This window comes from Epinephelus lanceolatus, chromosome 13 (genome assembly GCF_041903045.1).
Source record: "Epinephelus lanceolatus isolate andai-2023 chromosome 13, ASM4190304v1, whole genome shotgun sequence".
Lineage (NCBI taxonomy): Eukaryota > Metazoa > Chordata > Actinopteri > Perciformes > Serranidae > Epinephelus > Epinephelus lanceolatus.
This window is the reverse complement of record NC_135746.1, coordinates 25,667,884-25,679,854: the sequence shown is the minus strand read 5'-3', so window position 1 is coordinate 25,679,854 and position 11,971 is coordinate 25,667,884. Positions and strand designations below refer to the sequence as shown.

At 39.3% G+C, this 11,971-nt stretch overlaps 1 protein-coding gene across 1 annotated transcript; it reads right to left on the bottom strand.

The window, feature by feature from the left end:
* Positions 1 to 6,175: 6,175 nt before the first annotated feature.
* On the bottom strand, positions 6,176 to 11,674 carry emc7b (ER membrane protein complex subunit 7b). The gene is made up of 5 exons (XM_033648053.2): positions 11,325 to 11,674; positions 8,803 to 8,922; positions 8,530 to 8,668; positions 6,698 to 6,778; positions 6,176 to 6,409 (listed from the first exon to the last, which is right to left on the bottom strand). The coding sequence occupies exons 1-5, from the start codon at positions 11,555 to 11,557 to the stop codon at positions 6,260 to 6,262; spliced, it is 723 nt and encodes a 240-aa protein (XP_033503944.1). The 5' UTR covers positions 11,558 to 11,674; the 3' UTR covers positions 6,176 to 6,259.
* Between the last annotated feature and the right edge of the window lie 297 nt (positions 11,675 to 11,971).

Genomic DNA, 11,971 nt, shown 5'->3' with positions numbered 1-11,971 from the left:
ATTATGAGTCTAAAATTATCTAAGCAGTGCAACACTACATCAGTGGAATATTCCTTTATTACACATGCTAACATGTATTATATTGAAAGAATTAATGATTCCTCCTCTCCATACTGGTGCATATCATCAGGGCATAACATATCTAAACATTCACCATGCACAGTGTAGCCTATTGAATAACACCAGTATGTTGGGTGGAGGCTAACTTCCTTCATCTTATCATGAACTCTATTTTTGCAGCAGTTCTCTCTTGTAACTGATTATGTCTTTCATGTGTTCATAGTTAACCCTTCGAAATTTGAGCAAATTGGCTTCAAAAACATGGGAAGAAGGCAATGAGCAATGAAAGAAGAAATTACCCCCCCCCATAGCAAGAAATTAGTAAAAAGAGATAATTAAAAACAAGAAAATTAGTTTTAAAAAAAAGGGAAAAAAGAAAATTAAAAACAAAAAAGGAAGTTACCTGAAAAACCTAAAAATCTGTAATATAATTCTTAATATAATATAATGAAATAATGCTAATTATAAATATAATTATTCCCTATTTTCTTTTCATTTTTCCCTAGCTTTTTAAAAGTAATTTTCTATATCTTTTTTTTTTTTTTGGTGCAATTTGTGGAACATTTTTTACCAAGTTGCTCATTGCCATTTTCCCGTGTTTCTGAAAGAATTCCCACCAATTTACTCAGGGTTCAAAGGTTGGAAAAAGGCATCTCAAAGCAACACTAGAAAAGTGATGTCGCTCCAAGTTCCAAAGGCATAATTTGGTCCAGTATGGTTTTGTTGAATGGTAAAAGCTGCTAGCTTAATTGCTAATAAGTCCAACTGCAGTGCCTATAAAAAGTGTTCACCCACTGTTTTACTGTTTTACAACACTCTCAATAAAAGTACATTTCTTTGAGGCTTTTTTTTTAAAACACCCCACATCAATATTAATGTATACCTTTCATGTTTGAGTGAGAACAGATCTCTTCAAAGTGACTTCAATTAATTACAGATACAAAATAAAATCCAGTGTTTGACACTTCTTTTTGGCACAGTATTCTTTGAGAATATTTCTGTAAGGCACAGTGTTTGCTTTTGCTTTACATCCACAAGTTGTTTTTGGATTAAGCGTGTGACTGGGAAGGTAAAAAAATTACATCAAAATTCTGAGTTGAATTATCAGGAAGGTGGCAGAGGGATTAGGCTAAGCTGGGCAGACGCATATTAGATTTAGTGTTAACACTTTACTTGAAGGTATCTACATAAGAGTGACATGACACTGTCATAACTATAACATGACACAGTCATGAACCTGTCATAAACATTATGTACAGGTCAAATGTTTATGACTGCTGTCATTAAGTGTCATTCAGTTTTTGTAATGACAAGTTGACATTGTTTGGGTTGTCTTGATTATGACAACCTGACATAAATCAAAGTGACATTACCAGAAGTTGTCTTTGTCATGACAAGTTGACATTAAATTTGTTTGGGATGTTTTTATAATGACAACTTGACATTAACCAGGATGACATTACCAGAAGATGTATCTGTCAAAACAATAATCATCATTATGTCAACTTGTCATAAACACAAAAAGAGGTGCATTTCTTGTTAATGTCAAGTTGTTATGACAGATACATCTTCTGGTAATGTCATCCTGGTTAATGTCAAGTTGTCATAATAAGGACATCCCAAACAAATTTAATGTCAACTTGTCATGACAAAGACATCTTCTGGTAATGTCACTTTGATTAATGTCAAGTTGTCATTATAAGGACATCCCAAAAAAAAAATTAATGTCAACTTGTCATCACAAAGACAACTCCTGATAATGTCACTTTAGTTGTCATAATCAAGACAACCCAAACAATGTCAACTTGTCATTACAAAAACCTAATGACACTTAATGACAGCAGTCATAAATGTTAATGACATGTACATAATGTTTATGACAAATTCATGACAGTGTCATGTCACCATTATGTAGATACCTTCAAGTAAAGTGTTACCAATTTACTGTTTGTCCAATAATCACTGGAGTCACTTCAGGGCCAATATGGACCGGAGGAATGATTAAAGGAACTAGTGACAACATATATAATGTACGCACTGTATGAGCTTGTGATTAGTAACTGAACCTGTCCTTTAAACCACATATAATCCTTCTTTATTCTATTGCTCACTTGCACTGTATATAAAGGATATGTTGTAGGCTCACACATTACAAAGTAATTTATAGTATAACGAATATATTTCACTGATTCTGTTGGATTTTACAACTCTCGAATGATAAATATAAATTGCTTAGTGTGTATCAGTGTTTGGTGAATGTTTGTGTTTTTTTATCTTGGCTCTTGCACTCCATATCTGATTCAAGGGCTAATCTGTACATTTCTGTGCATTTACAGCTGCATTAGTTTCACAGTGGTGACACGAGATTGCTTATGGATCACATCTCTGTTCTTGTCAATATTCAGATTGCTGTAAAAAAACAAAAACAAACAAAAAAAAAATGGTATTTTGAAGCAACTTTAAATAATGACGCCTGACTGCCACCATGTCTCTCTGATGGATGAGTGATGCTGTTGTAAATTATTGCACTTCTATGTCTCTTAATGATGTATTGTCAGATGTTATCTCCCTGAACTCTGTGCCTTTTGTTCTGCTCAGAGGCAAAAGTGTTTTGTGAATGAACCTGTGCTCATTGTCTGTGTGAAGTTTTGTGAAGGTGAGTCTGTGTGTACTGATATGAACACTGAAATACAAACTCAAAGGCAGAATTCTACTTTCGTCATGAACGTTTCTACATCAAATGTGTTGAATCTGATCCGATTTGGTCTGTACCTGTACTTTTTTTTAAAGAAATGATGCTAATCATTACCCACTCCAACAGCTGAGTAATAAAACTAGTGTGCCATGGATAACATGGACAAATAGCACGGGTGTTGCTAAATGCAGAAAACAGCTCAAGACTTCCCGGAGAATTCATCAGAGGTCTGTCTGGTCCCCAGACTCCAGGTTAGTAGAGATGTTCTGCCACTTCAGTCTGATGCAACTCCAATATTAAAGTCTGATGATAGCTCTGTATTTTCTCACTGTTGACATTGTCTCCAAAAACCAGAGGCCCTAGCTGTTTAATTAAATCATTTATCATATATGCATAAAGACTTACATCTTCATATCATCATGCGTCAACTGGGCTTGGGGCTGAGAACTCAGAAATGTTGAGAGACATACGGTTTTGATTTTCTCATGGGCTTTCTTGACTACAACTATAGATATTCATGAGCCTTATTGCTCAAAGAAGCGGCCCTCAATCAGGACTCCTTAGCTGAAAGAAAGACAGAGCAGGGACCCTTTATGACATATGCTGCATGAGCCTGAGTTGCATATTAGACTGTGCCAACAGAAACATGTAGAGTGACCTCTAGTGCCATTTATGAACATACTTTTTTATGGTGCATAGCAAGCCATACCATACCAAGCTATTAAAACCATACTTATTGGTAAATTAATATATTTTATACATCATGTTTTAGTGTCAAGCATACATTTGAGGGGGGCGCTGAGTAGCTCACCTGGTAGAGCAGCCAGCACCGCATGTACAAAGGTTGTGTCCTTGCCGCAGCAACCTCAGGTTGGATTCCCAGCTGGGGCCCTTTGCATGTGGAAGCTACAGTGGTGTAGTAACAGTTAGCCTGTCATCAGTGACATGACATGACATGACATGACATGCAGCAAAGGGACATAAGTTGGAATTGAAGTGTGCAGATCTCTTGCTTGACCTCTACCTACAGCAGGCATGTCCAAAGTCTGGCCCGAGAACCAATTTGTAACAGCCCCCTGCTTGACATTTTTAAAATATATGTCTATGTATGTATAGATGTGGCCCACCACACAATATTGGCTAATCAAGCAAGATCATTAAGCATTTCTTTCCTTCACAATAGCAGGGCTACCATACAGTTTGTGGATATGAAACAGTTTGCTTGTTTCGTTTGTCTTTTTTTTATAAGCCATTTGATGAAAGAAGCAGCTGACCCCCAGGTATTTTCACATTAGCTTAGCTGGCCCCTTTTTTAATAAAGTTTGGACACCCCTGGCCAACAGTTTGTTTTTGAAACCAGCAAAGGCCTTGCTTTAGAGAGGTCGCCATCTTGCGCCGCCATGTATGTACGGCAGACCGAGTGGACAATCCAGCCAGCCAGAGAACGCGTTTCGCGTGTATAAATGAACCAACGAAGACAGCGGAAGGAAGGAAGAAGGAGGAGGAAACAGCAGAGTGTTAGTAGTTCGACGATAGAGAGTAGTGAAAAGTTTTTTTAGTTATAAAGTTTGCGAAAGGACCACACTTAGCACACAACAGGAAAGAATAAACCCGAACCGTCATCTGCGAGGAAAAGAAGACGCAACTTCACTCCTTGTGATGCACTCTCTGCGGCGCTTTTCCTCCTCATGATATATCTCCCCAACAATGGTAGCAGTAGCATCGAATCCCATTCTGTGCATTCAGCCTCTCTTCTCACCCGCTCAGCATCAAACACATGGAGTTCCTCATCTCTATGCTCCGGCTCAAACAGGTATGGCTCTGGGTCTGTGTCCGCTACAAGAAACTCTTCAAAATCGCGTTCAAAGTCGTCCATTGCAGCTACTATAGTCCGGAGATATTGCTAGGCTAAATAAACAGCTGAGCTCTGTTTACCGGCTACGCTGTCAGTCAGTGTGCGGGCTGGAGGTTGGCAGAGCAGAGAGGGGAGGGGGGTCCCCACTCAGTATAGTAAACGAGTATGTGTGTAAAGTTATGAAGTGTGTCTGTTACGCTAGAAGAGTCAGAGTTTGGGACGGAGTGGAGTGTTACCGGAGTTTCTGGAGTGCTCAAATAAACGGGCCTTTTTCCCGAACGCTCCTCTGGTCTCCTGCTCGTGAGGGATTCATTACAATATCGTAACATGGCTTAGATTTCTAAATAAACATTCACCTCGTCGCTAGATAGACCTACTCCTGAAAAAGTCGTGCGCAGGGCTTTTTGTCCCTACGAGGCCACCGTCATTTACCCGACAGGAGGGGTGAGCGAGTGAGCCCTGCAATCTAGAATTTGACCACTGATGTCACTGTTTTCAACGGTTTTCAACGGTTTTCAACCCATTTTACACACTGGGCCTTTAAAGCATAAAAGCTCATTCTTGACCTTTGACATGGTGGATTAAAAATAAACCCATCTTAATTTCAATTTAGTGGCCTTTCCCTAAGATTTCAACCATACTACACCGTCTTCATCATAATGGAGTTTGCTTAGTCATCATAGAGATGTATCTGTTGACGTGTGAGCTCTTTTAGGACTAATCAGTGTTAAAACATTTACACCAAAATCGTATCAGCTCCTTAGCTCATATGGCAATAGATCCATCTCCATGACAACCCTTTACAGATAAAGACAACGTGATATGACTGAAAAGTGGACCTTAATTAAATAGTCATTTGTCATTATATCTGTCCTATCAGCTACTATGAGTGACTCATCATAAACTGAGGACATTTATCACAAACACATTTTATTATGACTTTAATAAGGACTTTAAAGGTCCGCTTTATTAAAAGTTACACTCTAGACATCTCAAAAGCAACCACACAGCTCTATCATCCTTTGAACTGCCCATCATGACCATTTTAATTTATACACCTTAGGCACGTAATGTACAGTATGTGAACTCTGGCCATACAGTATGTCACACAGTAATTCAGAAAATTAGAAGGCCATGTGTTCACTCTCAAAGAAATAAGATGGTCTGAAATAAAAACACTGTTGTTATATACCATTGCAATTTATTTATCTAGGCTTTTAAATAAGAATTTATCACTCTTAAAATTCAATTTATCTTCATTCACAGTCATGACTGAAAAAAACAAAAACAAGAAAATCTCTGTATATATGTTCTCTTTCGGGTAGCGGAATTAGCAGCAGTGGAAAAATGAACACCGAAGGGTTAGCACAGAAAAGATTAGTGAGTAGTTGAGCGACATGTAGAAAGTATAGAGCAAATGAAGGTTTCGCAGTGTTTAAGAAATTTCTATCAGTGCAGTATTAAGAAGAAAAAAAAACCTTTTTTTTCTCAGTTTCCAATAGCATATTAGAAATCAAGATGTGCTTAAAACATCTAATAATAAAGAAGACTGTACAATAGACCCAGTGGGGAAAAATGACATTTTAAAATCTTGCTTCCATGGCATAACTTGAGCTTTTTTTAGGCAGATGGAGGGGACATGTACAGTACTACCTCCTCTTGGCAGCTGGCCTGGTGCCCTTGCTGCTGCTGCCTGCCTTGCTGGAGCCCTTGGAGCCGGAGAAGAGCTTGGTCATGAGCTCGGAGACGTCTGGAAGCTCGGGGTTGGGGTTCAGCATGTTCATGGACTGCTCCATTTCCTGTGAAGACAGTGGTGAAATGAAAACTGGAGGCTGGGGAGGGACTCTGGACATTCTTAGGTTTTAAAAATCTATAACACAAGCAATGAGTTATGATGTGTATACCCTTCAAGGTAAGGCAAGGACGGGGCATCAGGAGTTTAATGCAAGTATTCCTTTGACTACTGACATTACAAACTCTGTTCTTTCAGGAGCTAGCACTATCTTGTGTCAATTAATACATCCTCATTGGCCTGATCAAAATTCCTCCAATACAGTGCATGCTGAACTCGATTAAGGATTCTTTACCTTTCTCATCTCTGGGTCATTGGTGTTGACGACCTTGGGCAGCAGAACAATGATCAGCAGAGGCAGAACCATCATCATCACCTGCAGGAGCAACGAAGACAAGAAATGTAAATGTACAATATGTAATTTTCACATAAGATGGAGCAATGCCGCTGTTGCAGTTAAAGATTCCTTCAATGTTCATTTTTCAGGAGGTTTTTACCAGGAGCCAAATTATCTGCAGAGGTCTCTTCCTCTCCAAAACAAATTGAACAGGTTATCAAAACCAGTGAAAACACTGAATAAAGTAGTTTCATGTTAAAAATCAGGGTTTTTCCAATGCTGTTTGGCATGGCACAGGCTGGAGCCAAGCTGCTGCCAATGTTTGCCCAGCTTCTCTAACAACTTAAATCCAGATGTACAATCACTAAAATCCTCCATCTGTTGAAAATATATCGTTAAAAATGACCAAGATCTACAAAGTGTATTGTAAAGATGTGGCTTAAAAGTGGATAAAAGGCAGCTTCTGGCAGACAACCACAAACCTCATGCAAGTGCAAAGAGGATATGACACCACTGAGAGGTTATGGCACGGACCATGTCCTTAATAAAATTACAGGTTTCTCAGGGTTTTGAACATTGTTGGAAACATTTAGAATATGTAGTATACAACTCAACAAAATATATAACTCTGATCTGGTCATTCTGAAGCCCAGTTCAGACCAAAGATTCCCAATGAGATGAGTTGAGACGTTCGACTACTTGCAATGCACCGTTCTGCAATGTTCTAAAAACCTGCTGGTTCACACCAATGCAACTAGATGAGATGGTGTATCATCTCTATGCAACAACTCTCTGTACTTCTGTGCTGATTTTCAGTCTTATTTTGTGGCTGAATATAATTTGTAGTTTCTTAAAATATGAATGAGGATAGTGATAGTGAGATACTGGCTACAGCTGCATTCGTAGTAGTGATGAAATTGCAAAAAACAGAAACAAAATGAGCATCAGATGAACTGTATTCATAGTAAATATGCCACAATGATATAAATAAGCAGCGCCAATTAATCAGTCAACGGCGAGCAACAGCAGACAACACTGCCGCACCGTGAGGACATCAACAGAGGGCTCGGCGGGGGCAGAGCATGCTGTCTGCAGTCATTTTGACTTGACCAGTGGGCTTCACTACAGGCTGATTGGCTGTTTAAACAGGTGACGTGCTTTAGATCTAAAACTAGCTGCCAGTGATTTGACCAGCTGAGTTGCAGGTGACACCAATCAGCTGGCTTGAGTCGAGCTCAGACCGGCCAGTTCACACTGCTGCAACTTGTCTCCGCAACGTTCTAAAACTGTTTCATCTTGTTGCGAATCTTTGGACTGAACTGGGCTTTAGACATTTAATGCAGAAAATTGCAAACTACATCTTTAAACAAAAGGGCCAGAAACACAAGAAATATATTTTCCCCTGGCATACAGTGTGTATGGAGAGGTCTGAACAATGGGCGTGTCTAATACGGAGAATAAATTCTGGGCAACAGCAACTGCACAGGATCGGGGCAGTTTGGTTTAACTACTTAAATAGACTTTAATGACCATCGTTCTTGTGTAAAAGCAGATTTCACATTTCCTTCTGTTTGGTAATCAGGCGATGGGGGTAACAGGCTAGTTTCCGTTGAGGCAAGGTAATGATAGACTGAGCACAGAAAACTGATTATTCTGTCCCTGCATTTCTTCGCTAAAATCATTCTAAACTAACCTCAATCTAAACTCATGTGACCTGTTGGAAACCTCTCTACACGCTGAGGGTATATTACATTGGATATATTCAGTGCAACATCATCTTTTCTTTTTACCATTGGGTTCATGAGGAAGTCTGTCCAGCCCCAGGTTTCTCTCTTCATGAAGTAGGTGTGAGGACCATTAGCCCTGATCTGAAGAGGATATGGCTGGCGAATGACTTCTGACGTCTTGATGTAGTTTACCAGACGTGCCCTGTGAAATGACACATGGTTAATTTAGTGTTAGGGTTAGAGCTGCCTTCATAAATTGTGCTATACAAGGCTGATGCAAGCAACATGCATCATCTGTGTGTGCCTTTTATGCCTCTCACTATAGTAACGTCTTACCTCATTTTGCCCTTGGATGTGATATCAACACGTACTGGCTCAAATCTGTAGGTTGGAGTGACGACTTCCACAACATAGGATCCTGAGGGGACGTCATTCACAGCAAAACTTCCATCAGTTCTGCAACAGGAGAATGTAACATGGATTGGATTTCATTAACACTGTACATGCATAGTTTATTAGGGTTTTGGGGAGAGAGAAGTGCTGAATCAACAATACTGACATTTTGGCTGTAGTTGTTGAATTAAAGTGCTTGCAGTCAATGCCAAAATTAAGGACATATGTGCATAAAAAGCAGGAGTTTGGCCTTGAACCATATGTAACACTTAGTTTATCTAGAAGCCAAAGATTTTTAGCTGCACGTGAGAGAGCCGGTCCTCCGGCCACTGAGGTCAAGTGATTCAACAGTATTCAGGAAGAAAACAAAACGTGTGAGTTGCTGGATTTGGGTGAAGTGGAAAGTGAGTCCCATTTTCTTTTTAACTGTACAAGCTATGATGTGTTAGGAGAGTTAATGTTCCGTAAATTCCTGGAAAAGGTGGCAAGACAGATTACTTTGTTTTTTCAGCGCTACACAGTAAATGTCTCTGTGAGTGATCCATGAACACTGTTGTACTCAATGATGATTTGATCATGCAGGATGCTTTTATTGCTGTGCTTCATTTTTCTCTCTGTTGTTTAAAATATGTGCGCTGACCTCTGGCCCTGGCTTGTTTGATTTTATGGTGTCTTGTAAGCCAATGCAGGCTGGGCATAATTATTTGCATGACACAACAGTAAAAATCATTCATTAATTCATGCATTACAGTGTGAAATGTGTCCCTTGTCCATGTCATTTATATCAATAAGGGTAGAGGTAATATATATATATAGTTAATATTTTTTCTCAGTTTAAGGGCTCATTTATGCTCAATGTTAAATACGGATCCGGATATGGACGGAGCCTTCTGTCCGTGTGGGCAGTGACGGTAACATCGTTTGAAACGGACGTATACATTTTCATACGTAAAGGGAGCATAAATGAGCCCTTACACAATGTAATTACGCTACTTTGAGATGGGAGTACATAACAAACCGGCAATTGAGCATGTTTTATCTTGGTTAAATGTTGAGGCTCTACCTTTAGAGAGAGGATGAACCATCCTAAAAACCACTGTCAACTTTAAAGTAGAACATCTGCATCCACACAGTTACACCATGATAGAGAGAACTGTTAACAACTTTGCTATAACAATGTTGGGAGACTGCGGTTAGTTGGCACACTTTTCACCCTCTGCTCTATTTCCCTGGCACAATGTATGTAAGAATATTCTAGCCAGCAGAAAATAAAAGGTTAAAGTCTCAGCTATAAATACACATGTTTTAATGTACAAAAGTGTTTTCCAAAATTAGGTGATTTGAGGTTAAAATCATGTGGTGCATTTCTGCCGACCAGCCCCATCACAGGTTTGGTTGGCACAATGTTAAAATGCTGTAGTTACACAAATAAATAAATCAGCGACCAATAGAAACAATGTGGACATTTAATTTAAACAATATTACCAAATTATACCAATTGACTACCAAGATAAATGTTGCTTTAGACTTTCAAAATAATTTTAATCTCTCTAATTACAGTCACAGTTACAACTGTTAACTTTACACTTGGTTGGCAAATGTACCAAAAATAACTGCTCTCACATTTGATCCAACTTGGTGACAAAACTGTAAACCAGACTTTCACATCTTAAATCAAAGTGTAGTCTAGCTGCTCTGTCTACTAACTCAAAGTAACACAATACTAGTATATCTGTCTATATCTGTATAACTGTTTCATAATAAGGTTTGTCGACAGATCACTAGTTTACCTTTGATACTATAAAACTGAAATGCCACCCTCCCCGACCAGAACTTTGAGATGTTTTGACATAGATCAACAAAGCAAATATTTTTATGTTATTTTTAGTTTCTGTGACCTTCAAAGGGGCAGACACTGTGTGCCAACCAACCCCAGTCTCCCCTATCACCTTACAATATGATACACGTGCCCCATCATGGCAGATACACACAGTAAACCTTAAAGAAGGAATTTGTCAATTAAGAAATAAATCACACGGTGTATTTGTATGATGGTTTGTGGGAAACCATTGATTTAGAAGCACTACCAGCTTTACCTCAGTGTTTGTCAGACTGCACCAACACACTTCTCTCGTGGCTCTGGTTTGTTATGGTTACAGCTACAGAGAGACAGAGAGGCCTGGCTGAGCTCATCATGAAATTAGCTATTGAGCTCACTGACAGTAAGGTAACAATAAAGTATGCGTGTTGCTGTCCCGGTTGGCACACTTGCATCCACAATTATCCAGCTGTAGATTAGTTAGGACGGTATGGACCTGCCATCTGCCGACCGCAGCTGCCGTGCGGTTACCAGCAGGAGCACGTCAGCCAACCGTTGAGGCTAGCTCGGCTATGCTAATGCTAACTAGCTAACAGCTAAGAGGCTAGCTAGCTAGCTAGCAGGTATAACTGTGGCTATTTCTTACCTCAAAAATCCCACGTACTCTTCACCTTCCACTAGTATTCTAGCCGAGGAGACCCAGTCCTGTGTTTTAACCCCGGGGACTATCGCTCTTCCCTCGATTTTGAACCGATCACCGTTCGGCTGTGTCGGTACACCTGCGCCAGGCCCCGTTTCCATGTCGGTGAAACACCACGCCACGACGACCGCAGCCTGCAGCAACAGCCATAACAGCGGTATTCTTTCTCTGCTCAACATGCTGTCTAACTGTGTTAAATTAAAATGAGCTGTAAATGTACGCGCGTCAACATGTATTCAGGAGAAGCTTGGAGAAGGAGCGGAACACTCGGCGCATCAGCTGTGTCGCTGCGGAAAGTGACGTCACTTGAAAAAACTTTATTGAACAAACTGACATTTACACATCGATTACGTCTCATGTACAGTTTTTTTTTTGGTTGAAATTAACATAATACACAAATTTTAAAGGTGCCAGTTATATGTATCATACTATATTTTGAATTTTTTTTTAGTCTATAAATTATTTTCCTAAAATTAAAAAAATATCCATTAACTCTTTCAAGACTTTTCATTACTGCTACTTATTTGATAAACTCCCAAAAGCGGCATCTAATAGAGTACATTTTTAAAAATTAAAATAGCATTTTTTTATCT